Source organism: Nematostella vectensis, chromosome 14 (assembly GCF_932526225.1).
Source record: "Nematostella vectensis chromosome 14, jaNemVect1.1, whole genome shotgun sequence".
NCBI classification, from domain to species: Eukaryota; Metazoa; Cnidaria; class Anthozoa; order Actiniaria; family Edwardsiidae; genus Nematostella; species Nematostella vectensis.
Window position 1 is genome coordinate 4508868 of NC_064047.1, and position 13269 is coordinate 4522136.

At 40.0% G+C, this 13269-nt stretch overlaps 1 protein-coding gene across 3 annotated transcripts; it reads left to right on the top strand.

Moving 5' to 3' along the window:
* The first annotated feature begins 704 nt into the window (after positions 1 to 704).
* LOC5510161 lies at positions 705 to 13194 on the top strand. Of its 3 annotated transcripts, none has more exons than XM_032379283.2 (11): positions 705 to 907; positions 4156 to 4294; positions 4719 to 4778; positions 5128 to 5169; positions 5961 to 6155; positions 6306 to 6460; positions 9269 to 9445; positions 10171 to 10375; positions 10693 to 10847; positions 11181 to 11465; positions 12475 to 13194. In XM_032379283.2, the coding sequence occupies exons 2-11, from the start codon at positions 4165 to 4167 to the stop codon at positions 12943 to 12945; spliced, it is 1875 nt and encodes a 624-aa protein (XP_032235174.2). In that variant the 5' UTR covers positions 705 to 907; positions 4156 to 4164; the 3' UTR covers positions 12946 to 13194. The 3 variants fall into 3 exon arrangements, with proteins under 3 accessions (XP_032235174.2, XP_032235173.2, XP_001630639.2); XM_032379282.2 differs by lacking the exon at positions 705 to 907 and adding an exon at positions 3122 to 3181; XM_001630589.3 differs by lacking the exon at positions 705 to 907 and adding an exon at positions 3148 to 3222.
* Positions 13195 to 13269: the final 75 nt, after the last annotated feature.

Genomic DNA, 13269 nt, shown 5'->3' on the forward strand with positions numbered 1-13269 from the left:
TAATTCGGACGATCCTTCGTTTGCTTATACACCTTAAAAATATGCGATTCGCACTAAAAATCACATCACTTCCTCAGATAAAGACACCAAAATGTTTTAATGAAAATAAGGCATTTGCGATAGAAACTTTCTGGCTGATTCGTAACCGCTGAATAAGTTGCTTTTAAATCTGCTGCCAAAAGACGCGAGTTTGCCACCCAAAAAGTCACGTGATTTGTCAAGATAAATTTCCTCTTTTTGCATAGGCCTACCAACTATGGCCTATGTGAGACACCTCACATAGGCCATAGTTAATGTCACTTTTCACGGATCATAACTCGCGTTAAGCTGGTACCTAACTGCGCGATAAACGATACATCGGTTGAACGCTAGTTCAGACAGGCGTATGCAGAAAGTCATAACTGGTGTCCGTCTTGCGCTGGTTTTTCCCATGTTACCGGTAATGGACCCTTTCCATTAAAGAAAAAAACAAAAACAAAGCCTTGCTAAAAAAACTCGAACTGTCTCAATGCTAACGAGGGCAAACAGAGCATTCCCTAACGCTTGAGGCTATCGTGGTTCCTTACTACCGCTATGAGTATCAGGCAATGAACGGTAACATCTACATTTTGTAGGGCGTGGCACTCGCCTTAGTTGCATTCTCCCTTGTTCTACGCGTTTAGATCACATGTGAGATCCCAAAGATCTACTAAAAACAATGGGAGCGGACCCTTTTAGTCCTAACCAAGAAATAAATTAGATTCTTTCTGTTAATTCAAATCAGTGAACTCAGATAAGTGCAACAAGTCCAACCTGCTTTCTGTGAAGTGTGAGGTATTGTTGGTTGCAATCACAATATGATATAAATATTTAATGATTGTTTATCTCCAAAGGAGAAACATATAAAGGGTTTTCTTTGGAAAAGCAGGTGAGTTTGAATGCAAACAAATTCTCCAGCCTATTTCATATATTTTAGGGCATTCCCTCGAGATTCGATGAGTTTAGAAACCGACCATTACTAACGAAAATGCCAAAAAAAAATAGAGTAAAATTAAAAAAAAAATCTAACTAGCAAACTTAAGCTCTAAGGTTCGTAATCCCCCATAAATATCAAATGTTCCGCCACTTTTAAGGTTCATTTCTTGACATATGGACCAATAAGTAGGCGTGTGGAATGGAGAATTGACAGTTTCATTAAATCTTTTGTGCTTTAAGTGATTGATTTGCGTAAACGTACAGGGGGGCTTCTAAAATTACGCATTCAACAGCAAGATAATCCTATTTTAATTTTTCAAGTTATGAATGATAATGATAAATATTATAATCATAATAATATCATAGTCCACTCCACCCTATCTTCGTCTCTGGGATAAATTCATTTAAGTATTACATTTTGTGGCAAAAGTTATTACATTTTGTGTCATTTTAAGTATAACATTTTTGCTGCAAAAGTTATAACATTTTTTGTTAGTATTACATGCGAGTCTTGCATTTCTTGGCATAACAAGAGTTATGGTGAACTTGGGATGTCTATCAATTTGCTTGGCACCTTTTTCGCTCTTGTTGTTGCCAGGGACAGCGAAATAGTTCATACGGACGTAAGGTTACTTTATCCATACTATGTAGGGTACTCTAGGGGCATGGACAATCTGAGCAGGGCCTAAGTCAAGTGAGAGACTGGATAATGGCCTGTTTTATCCATAGATATCTAGTAAAACAATGGGAGCGGTTCCTTTATTCCTAGAAAGCATGTGAACGCTAACCCAGGGATAAATGCCCTTTTTATCCAATCAAATATCAAGATTAGCCTTATTTATCCCTGGGTTAGCGCTAACCTTCTTCCTAGGAACCAGCCCTTATCAATAAATGAAATAGAATTTTCCTGTTTATTCAAATCAGTGAACTCAGATAAAGTGCAAAGAGTCCACCTGCTATCAGTGAAGTTGTAAGTATTGTTGGTTGCAATCACAATATAATATGAATAATTTATGATTCTTTATCTTCAAATGAGGTATTGGTAGGCAATGAAAAACATATAAAGGGTTTTCCTTAGAAAACAGGCAAGTTTTAATGCTAAGCAAATTGTTACCGCCCATATGAGTTTTTAAGGAAATTACTTCGGAGATTCGATAAGTTTAGGAACCGACCATTACTGACGAAAATTAAAAAAAAAGTTAAAATTAAAAAAAAAAATTAAACAAGCAAACTTCGGCTTTTAAGTACGGTTTAATCCCCCCTAAATATGAAATGTTCGGCCTCTTTTAAGGTTCAATTCTTGAAAAATGAACCAATAAGTAGGCGTGTGGAATGAAGAATTGACCGTTTAATTGCATTGTGCTCTTAGTTATTGATTTGCGTAAACGTACAAGGCGCTTCCAAAATTACGCATCCAATAGCAAGACAATCATATTTTAATTCTTGAAATTAATTATGCAATGATTATGGTAAATATCATAATGAATATCATAATCATCATAATATCATATTCCGCTCCACCCTATCTTCGTCTCTGGTATAAATCCATTTAAGTATTATATTTTGTGGCAAAAGTTATTACATTTTTTGTCATTTTAAGTATAACATTTTTGCTGCAAAAGTTATAACATTTTTTGTTAGTATTACATGCGAGTCTTACATTTCGTGGCATAACAAGAGTTATGGTGAACTTGGGATGTCTATCAATTTGCTTGGCACCTTTTTCGCTCTTGTTGTTGCCAGGGACAGCGAAATAGTTCATACGGACGTAAGGTTACTTTATCCATACTATGTAGGGTACTCTAGGGGCATGGACAATCTGAGCAGGGCCCAAGTCAAGTGAGAGACTGGATAATGGCCTGTTTTATCCATAGATATCTAGTCAAACAATGGGAGCGGTTCCTTTATTCCTAGAAAGCATGTAAACGCTAACCCAGGGATAAATGCCCTTTTTATCCAATCAAATATCAAGATTAGCCTTATTCACCCCTGGGTTAGCGCTAACCTGCTTTCTAGGAACCAGCCCTTAATCAATAAATGAAATAGAATTTTCCTGTTTATTCGAATCAGTGAACTCAGATAAAGTGCAAAGATTCCACCTGCTATCTGTGAAGTGTTAAGTATTGTTGGATGCAATCACAATATGAATAATTTATGATTTTTTATCTATAAATGAGGTATTGGTAGACAGGTAAAACATATAAAGGGGTTTTCCTTAGCAAAGCAGGTAAGTTCAGGAAAATTTAAACAAGCAACTTCGGCTTAAAGGTACGTAATCTCCCCTAAATATCAAATGTTCGAGCTCTTTTAAGGTTCATTTCTTGACATATCGACCAATAAGTAGGCGTGTGGAATGAAGAATTGATTGTTGTGTTCTTAGTGATTGATTCGCGTAAAAGTACAAGGGGTTTCCAAAATTACGCATTCAACAGCAAGGCATTCCTCTTTTAATTTTTCTAGCGGAGTTTCAAATGTTAAATTTCTAGTTCAAAGATCTGTAGGAATATAACCCAACTATTTTTAACGCATCAAACACAATCATTTCACCCAATATACAGATATTTTATTGACATTTTTCAGTTAAGGCATGGCATTTTAATAGTTTTATTTTAATGATTGTATCAAAATCCCGCTAATGATACAGTACAAAACCCACGTGTAAGAACCTATACTGTAGTAAGAATTTTTGGATTTTAAGAACCTACTAAGCCTTAAAATTCAAAAGGTTCTTATATGATGGGTTACTCCAATGAAAAAAACTGGATGAGCGGAAACGCATAAAAAATTAATAAGCTGTTGGAATCTTACACTAAGCGGACAGGAAACGGGTCCCTTAGGATGAGAACTCTTACTCTTTTCCTTTGTTTCCATTGGACGAAGGAAATAATTTACGCTGCACTTGTCTCCTAACGAAAACAAATGCTTTAATTTTAGATCTTATTACCAGGCCTGAATCTTTTAAACAACCTTCAGTCGAAACTATGTACACATTCTCGGGGACCCAGACGCGGAGGCCAGAAGACGTTTTTCCCCTTCTTTGGTCTTTACGCGCATTCGCGTAAAGACTGGTCGCTCTGGGTCCCCGAGGTTACTACGTACACTGTACGGTTCTAGTTTGCGTTTTGGCATAGAAAAGTCCTAAGCGTATACCATATATATAATTACCCAGAGGGGTCATGTCAGTCTTGTATTTTGTTAAAGGTTCTTACGATGTTAGCCACGTGGAGATGGGTTATCTTCCTGTGCGCATTGATCATGGGGCACCACGTGATCAACGCGAGTCAGTTGTACCAGCAACAAGTGAACTTCGCAAGAGCTCTGCGTGAACGCGAAGCCAGAGGTGAGAGAGGCGTTGAACTATGAGATTTCAACTCGAACTTGAATAATATAGCTCCAACTCGTCGCTAAGTCACGTTGAGTTTTCTAGAGAATAGTTTTAAGCCATCTTTTGACTTGGATATCTCAGGGAATTATGGTTAGCTAGAAGTCCACGTAAGACAGGCGCCGCCCCCCCCCCCTCCCCCTTCCTTGGTCGCCAAAAGTAAAGTGGGCCATTCCTTACTGAATGTTTGTCAAATATCAACCCATTTCCCATATAAATAACCATCTGAATAAGAACGACCTCGTTGGTAAGGACAGTTCCCAAGGAAAATCCCGTTTTTGACAATATATCGTTATTCGGCTTCTTTGAAATGAAAAACCGTACCGCCTAGCACGTAAGATGCGGTTTTTTGAGGCCATTCATGCTTTTGTTACCGTTACAGAGACTCGTGAGCAGTCAGCCAACCACCTATCCAGACGATCGTTTGTAGCATCGCACAGAAGTGAGTAGGGAGTCGCCCATGACAGGTTCTCCAATAGGGTTCTGGATTCTGGATCCTAGTGTGTGCATTCCAGATTCCATGGTTTTTTTTCCCATGGATTCGGATTCCATTTTTGTTTTTACGGATTCTTGAATTCCGGATTCCAGCTTAATTCTTGGATTCCGGATCCTAGTGTGTGGATTCCGGATTCCAGTAGCATGGATTCCGGATTTAAAGTCACATTTTTTTATGGATTCCGGATTCCGGATTACCTGTCATGGGTCGAAAAGGAAGGGTCATGGATGGTGCTGATATTAGTAAGTATAACATTCTACATGTTTCAGGGTTGACTATTACTCCTTTGTTTCAGATTCCACGTCTGGCATTGCACGACACGTGCAGGCACAGAAACGTAAGTAAGAATTTGCAGGCAGGGAGGGGTTGGTTAGGGCCCCCGAATGGTTCCCGAAATTTCGATGTGCTCGCAGTTATCGGCCAATGCTCGCATGAGCGCGCAATTTTTTCCGCCATAAAATGCTCGGTCTCGCATAAATAAACGGGATGCTCGCAAAAGACCATTTGGGGGCCCTTGAGTTGGATGGAGCGTGGGAAATTGCCTCAGCACTCCCATTCCATAAGAGTCCACATACATTCACTGATATTCATTAGAGGATATTTCCAATTTTCGGTCAGACCAGATATTTTGCAATTTGGCACCCACTCTTTGACTCAGGCCCGTAGCAAGAGAATAGTTGGAGGGTCCACTTAGATAAAAAAATATATTCACAAGAGAGAGTGATCCGTGGTCGCGCAAAGGACCACGGGAAGGCGGACCGGAGGGCAGCTCTTGTGACGGTCCAGCATGCATTGCGTTTGCATTGTCTTGCTTCTCACTGTCCGTGAGCCTTTGTTCGACATTTTTTTTCCTTTCTCCGCACACGATCAAGACTGGGAACGAGTCTGAGATTGATCCATTACAGATGGATGGGTGCTTCTTCCTAGATACGGCCAGCTGCGGGCATGGTAACACCGTGTGCTGCTTAGAGTACTGTTTTGTCTACTTCAACTGTCTTCATGGCTGTATCTGAACTCTCTTTGCCATATCATTTTGAAGCCTAATACACACTTTGTTCAGCTGGGAAGGTATTTATGCCGCTCGCCAGTGATAGTTGGCTCAAATTAACGTCATCCTTTCCATTTCAGGGTTTATTTTCACTCTGATATTTATCGTCTCTGTCGTCACCGCTGTCGCCGCCACAACAGTCGAGACGATCTATGACCTTGCTGGTTGCTGTGGACTGCATTACAAATCGTTGTGTAATTTTGAGGAAAAGTTTAATACCCAAAAAAGGGAAATTGAAACGAGAGCTAAAAATCTTGATGATAGAATAGAAAAAGGTAGGCCTTTTTATAATATACCATGATGAGGGACTGTGGAATAATTACAAGGATGGGGGCTGTAAAACCAGAGGGAAGGGGGGCACTAAGTGAATTTGTTGCTGAGATAGACAAGAGATATAATTGGTGATTATTATATCCTTTGTCTAGCCATCAAGACAAGAGATAACATTGATGAGTTTTACAACGCGCTGCAGCGTTCCGGCGAGGAGGTGGAGCGAATTGTTTCACTGCAAGAAGAGATCCTGGAAGCAATGGACCCAAGGCTCCGAATGGGGATGACCAAAAAGATCAGACTTCTTGAGGTAGGCGCTTAATAGTGAATATGGTGTTTGTGTTAGGTGGAAAAATTATCTTTTGCTTACCACGAGTACAAAACTAGGGCGTCGGTACTAACAGTCGATTCCCCCTAGCATAGAGCTGATGCCAACAAGCGAACTTTCACCTTCTCTACCATATCATTGCAGTAGTTGTTGCGGACTCCTCTATTCCAAACACCAGCAATCAAATGACAAATGTTCTTTGTCTCGCTGGGAATAAAATCTGTAACGTCTTTTCAGTCTAACCTTACTATCATATCTCACTTAGAACAGCTTTTATCCACGCTTTGATATTGAGGCTTTGCCGCTGCTACATTTCATACTTTTCAATTTACACGATCGTACGCCATTTGCATTTATGTTTTGTGTTGTTGTCAGTTTGTTTTTGTAGTTGTCTCTGGTCAGGTGAAGTTTAGCAGTTTGTCAAACTCGTACGCAGTTTTATCATTTTCCATTTTGTGTCTTCTTTATCGTTTATTTAGTGTTTTTTCTACCAGAAAAAAAAAAAACAATAGAAAAACTTTTTGTACGTTTATTCTTTTAATCTCGTGAATTAAAGCTCATTATATGTATTAGTTCGCTGTATGCGAGAACATCCAAATTTAGGAGTATTTTTTTAGGGGACCTCTCTGAGATTTAACCTAGAAATACCGTATGTTTTTCATGTTAAAGCTGCTCTAAGGCACACTTTCAGAAAGCCAATTTGGTAAAAACGTGAATTTCTAGTCCCGTCAGTATTTGCTCTCTTAGGCTAAGTTCAAACGTCGTATTATCCATGAGCCATATTCAATGCAAATGCATGGACTTGGAGACAAAACAATCGACCTGATTCTTTTGCATGCATTTGCATTGAATACGGCTCATGGATAATACGACGTTTGAACTTAGCCTTAGTTGACTTTTGTTGTCTTAAACACATACACTTATTTCACGAAAGATGTTGTCAGTGCAAATGGCAAATGGCTTATGGGTACTAATTATTCGTAAAATTAAAGGCTTTAAGTAAAGTCCAGCAATGTCAGAGCCAAGCATTGGTAACCTTTAATGAATAATTGTTTTGATTTATTCATATTCTTCGAGACGCATGGTTACTTTTGGTCGTAGAACTGCCATTTGCACTGACAACCTATATTGAAATAGGTGTGTTCTCGTACATGACGAATACACCGCTGCTATAGGATAGTCCCTCCCAAGAGACCAAAGGCGCCGAAATAGACCTCAATATTTTTCACTCTATGTTACAGCGAGCTGTGTGTAGCGTAACCGTATAAGCCTGAGGTCTTAAGGGCTAGGAACCTGGTTATGGCCTCATGCGCAATACCTGTGTGTTACAGAGTTCGCTAGATAGCTGTGTTGGGGCCGAAATCTCCAGCCTAGCCGTAAAGCTTTAGCTGCCATACGGAGATTCAGCGGATGTATGTTTTATTTTCTTACCTTTTGCTTCCGTGATTATCTGGTTCGATCCTTGGTGAAAAGGTTTTTTTTATATTTTTTACAATTGTTTTTACTTTTTATTTATTGTTTAGTTTTTTTTGTTTACTTCTCCATCATTTTATCACCAATTAGATTAATTTTAATTGTGATTGAGCGCTGACTTGCTCGGAAGAACTTTTTTGGGTTTCCTGTGGAAAGCAGCTGCATGAATGTGCTACAAGAAAACGAAGATGCAAGAAAACCAAAAACCAAGATAACCAAAAATGTTGCTCGTAAATAAGTAACTCGACCCCCAGCGGCGCGTTTTTTCTCTTCCCCATTGGCGGCGGCGGTAACACAGCGCGTCGTTTGAAAGGTCGCAAGCTCGTAGGGACAGAGCTGGCTGTACGTGCGAAAACAAGGCAAATACATCCACTTGAAGTAGGGATACGTTATTTATTCAACACTAACCAGACATTAGAGTTCATTTCGGGGTCCAATTATCCTATAGCCCATGCTTGAAGACGATGAAAAACCTTTATGCTTATATCCGCATTGTCACCAGTTTACTTCCGGTCGACTACGTAACAATCTCCGATGATTTTTAACGATTAACGCGAAAAATATTTCAAAATATTGAATGCAGTGTCTCTATTAGAAGTTTAGAGGATGTTATTGATAATTTAGAGCGGATGGCCTGTTAAATGTCTCGGACTCGAAAGTAAACTATTGACAATGCGTCTTTAACACAAAAGCGGTCAAAATCATGCGAAATAAGTAAGCTTCCAGGAGTGTTAAATTATCAATTTGCGGTTTGAACGGCTCACACCGAGCTCTAAATGAATTGAAAATAGTACTTCTACGTTTTGGACTAGGCTGTACCTCTTCTCAAACCTTTAAAATACATAAATAACTCTAAGAGGGCCGAGTAGGGGGAACTAGGGGCACGTGCCCGCCCCCCAATATTTCCAAAAATCATAAGAAGGGGCTATATATATTTTCTTGATGTTTCTGTATCGTGCCCCCCACCCCCCCAGAAAAAACAAACAAACAATATGCTACAGCTGTACATAGAATCCCTTAAAGGGAAAGTTGTTTTTTGTTCAAACTTATTATGCTTGGGCGAAGTAATCTGAAAGATTTCACCTTGGTTTTTTACAAACTTCTTCATATATTATATATATTATTAAAATTTCCTAGAACCAGCTTGCGAGTTGCCCCTTAAACGTGAAATTTCACGGGGACACACTAGTATACATAAACACACAATCTCAAAATCAATAGATAAAGATGAGACCGATAGATCTCATCTTAAAAACAACCAACCCTATTTCAAATAAAGTTTGGTGCTCGTATAACGCATGTTTGTTTTTCTTAAAGGAACAAGCCGAGAAGGCTACCAATGGCATCGAGGAAATGACTCTGAATAACGTGGAAAACAACGTGGACGCGACGCAGAGGACCTTAAAGCTCGTCATGTCATGGACAGCTGGTGTAGGAGTATTGGGACTAGAACTCATCACGACAAAAGCGTACAAGGCTTACAAGATAGGAAAGGTAGGCGTATATTGCTTACAAGATAGGAAAGGTAGCGTATATTGCTTACAAGATAGAAAAAGTAGGCGTATATTGCTTACAAGATAGAAAAGGTAGGCGTATATTGCCTACAAGATAGAAAAGGTAGGCGTATATTGCTTACAAGATAGGAAAGGTAGCGTATATTGCCTACAAGATAGAAAAGGAAGGCGTATATTGCTTACAAGATAGGAAAGGTAGGCGTATATTGCTTACTAGATATATGAAAGTATACATTTCTTACAGATCGGATAGATAGGCGTATAAGGTTGACATGTTAGAAAAGGAGGGCGTGTATGGCTCAAGTTAAGTTTTCGAAAAGTAGGAAAGGAAACGATGGTAAAGGTTCAAGGTAGGGACGATACATGTACTTCTGGATTCTGGATCCTAGTGTATGGACTCCGGATCCTAGTGTGTGGATTCTGGATTCCGTGTGGGTTTTTTTCCATGGATTCCGGATTCCATTTTGCTTTTCCAGGACTCTTGTATTCCGGATTCCAGCTTAAGTCTTGGAATCCGGATCTGTGTGTTAGGATCCCGGATTCCAGTAGGATGGATTCCGGATTCCAAAGCTCATTTTTTCATGGATTCCGGATTCCCTGTCATGAGGCGAATGTACATGCTTACAAGAGGGGATAGGAGTACAACCCTCGGAATCATTGGACAGTGAACTCAACAGAGTTTTAAGGAAATTGTTTTGTTGGCAGATCTACAAAGTGTTGAAGGCAAAGCATGCAGCGAAGTTGTTCCAGGCGACCAAAGCACAGAAGCTTCTTGGTTTCACTAGCGATGGAGCAAAAACATTCCTCAAAGCAACAGCAGTGTCGCGTTTCGGTGCCAAAAGTGCTAAGATGCTTAAATTCGCCAAATTCTTTAAGGTTGGAGGTGCTGTCCTTTCAGCTATAGGAATAGGTAAGTGAGAAGGGAGAGATTACCTGACACAATACCAGGCACGTACCCAGGATTGACTGAGGGTGTGTGCAGTCATAGATATCCCATGGAAAAAGCATAGTATTTGAAGATTTCTGAAGAAGAAATGACCCAATTTTTTGGTCGCCAAGGGGTGAGGGGTACGCGACATGATACAGATAATGGGCCTATGAATCTCTGTTTCCCTTTTTCCGGCTCTTTTGCTAGCCCTCGTTCCGACACTCACATATGTGTTTTTTGTATTATCAAATAAAAAGTTTGCATAGTAGCATTATAGTGATATTCCTCTCCATATTCAGTGTTTGATATCTACAACATCGTTAATACGTTCGTCCAGTGCGATAGAAAGTCCGACGAGGCCGCGCAATCGCTTAGAGACTTTGAGAAGGCTCGAAGGGATCTGACGAAAACAGAGAATGACTTAAAGGAGTTTACGCAGACTCTGCGAGCCGCGGTGCGTTTTACTTAAAAGAACGTATACCTATTTCAAAAAGTAAGGTCTGGGGAATGCACAAGTTACCAAATAGAAGCTCTATAACAGAAAGGTACACCAATGTGCACAAAAGTGATACAAATTCGCTGTCTGCGCGGAGGTCTTATTGATTAGGTATTCTTTTGTCAGATCCAAACTTAAATCGATGTTCTACGCCATAAGCATATGATATTCTAAATCGTAAATTTAGACCGACTGTGCTTCTGTTAAAACCGTTAAAATCTTTAAATGCTTGTCATAAACAGATCGTTATGTAAGAAAACTATTCTAACATTTCCCCTCCATCCCGTTCAGTTTCTGCAGCAAGTCCAGCCAGACGCTCACAACCAACTCTTACATAACGCCCTCAACGGGGTCAAAAACATCATTTCTGGTATGGACCAGACCGTTACGAGGACCTGGGATTACAAAGCCTGCCAGAATAAGATCCCAAGTTTGGTCAATAATCTTGGGGATTTGTCCTCGTTAGAGCAGCTTCCTAGCCTTACAGCACAAATTACCGACGTGACAGATAGTTGTATGAAGACGCTGCAGTTCATGATGGCCTGTTACCTCGGCAAAATGAAGATGATCACAGAGGTGAGCGAATTGTGTTAGAGAATGCCAATCATCCGCCATTTTACGCACGGGTGGCCTAGTGTGTTAGCGCGTCGGCCTCTCACCGCTGTGGCCCAGGTTCGAATCCTGGCTTAAACTGGGGATTTTTTCCGGGTTCCTGCCTTGAATCGAATTTGTCACAAGTGAGTTGAAGTTATTCTCCCGTGTTTCCAGTCTTCTCGGATAAGGACACTAAACCGGAGGTCCCGTCTCTTCAAGCTGCACTACATTAACCTGAACCGAAGGGACGTAAAAGAACCACTGGGGACGCAATAAACCCTCTGGCAGTGACCACCCCCAGTGACAGTGCTTACTTACCGAGGAATCGGTCTCCTAGTATTAGCGAAAGCTATTTATAGGAGTAATAATCAAAGTCAAAGTCAATACTGACTTACTCAAAGAATCCATTTCCATCAGTTCAATCAAGAAAGTGACTGAGATGCTCACAATGAAAATCGTTATAATAAGTTATTAAACTTAAACCGTGGGTGGTTATATTTTCTTACAAATACACCGATGTATATTTAATTGTAAACAATAATAAAGTATGAGTGGTTGATTGAAATTCGTTGAGGGACACGGCTGAAGAGAGTTGTTTTTAAAGCTACGAAAACAAATCATGAAAAAAAAAACCAGTAATAAACATCCAGGCTCGTTAAATGACCACCGCTCTTTTAAGTAATAAAAAAAATATTCTCCTTTGATGGTATATCAATTGGATGGGAATGGGTTACTATACGATGAACATGATTTAAGCTTACTTGAATTAAAAATGAGTTAATGACATGGATATGCTTTCACACAAATAAAAATCTAGGTAAGATAATGATGTCAATAACCCTTACTTAATTATCATATTGTCTACTATCATGTGCTTTTATCATCATGCTACACGGGACGTATAGAATGATGTAAATGATGAGGAAAAGAAGTTGATGAGACAAGTACTCCAATATAGTTAATCATTATAATTCTTCTATATTTCAACTAGGTAATCAACGGATGCAGAGAGGGGGCAGACACTTTTGAAAACCTCTACAAAGCCACATTACTTCCATATTCAAGTTTCATGTGTGTCGATAACAACGGCCGGCCATACGCTACTAAAGATGATGTGAAGGAATCCCTGAAAAGAGCGGCAGCGGACGAAGGCTTTGACCTGGAGTGTCGAGCGAACAGCGCCACCGTCCGGGCAACAGTGTGTCTAAACAAGGACATGGGCAAGACTGCAGCGCAGATATCGGTCATGAGCTCAGTGAACCTGTCGTCTGGTGCAGTGACGAGGATCATGAACAAGTGTCCAGCCCAGGGCACTGATACAGTCGTCCTGTCGCCGAAACAGGTGAAGGAAATTTGCGATTACAAGCGAATGGAGCTGCCAATGGAAGACATTCTCATGCTTGTTGAAGCGGGAATTGACGAGGCCACAGTCGAAAATCTGGAATGCCCAGGAATGGAATAGAGGGAGGTTTTAGTCTAAGAGACAGACCTTCTGAAGTAGAACAATGAAGTAGATAACATAGTAAAATTATGTGAACTCATTGACTTGTTAGGGGAAATGTTCTCGATTATGGTATGTACGAGACAACGGAAAGAGAGAGCCGAGAATGCACAATGGAAAAAAATATTATAAAACATCACTAGTTATATGGAACCATTGAAAAATGTAAAACAGAATAATTGACTTGAATAAAACAGACTTGATTTGTCATTACGATATTATGAATGAAATCAAGATTGTTCATGATATCAAGCCCCCCCCCCCCCCCCCCCCCCACAAACAAAA

Coding starts and splice junctions, on each gene's coding strand:
- LOC5510161 (XM_032379283.2), top strand. CDS start 4,165: ATGTTAGCCACGTGGAGATGGGTTATCTTCCTGTGCGCATTGATCATG. Junction 4,295..4,718: donor GCGTGAACGCGAAGCCAGAG/GTGAGAGAGGCG, acceptor TTACCGTTACAG/AGACTCGTGAGCAGTCAGCC. Junction 6,461..9,268: donor AAAAGATCAGACTTCTTGAG/GTAGGCGCTTAA, acceptor TTTTTCTTAAAG/GAACAAGCCGAGAAGGCTAC.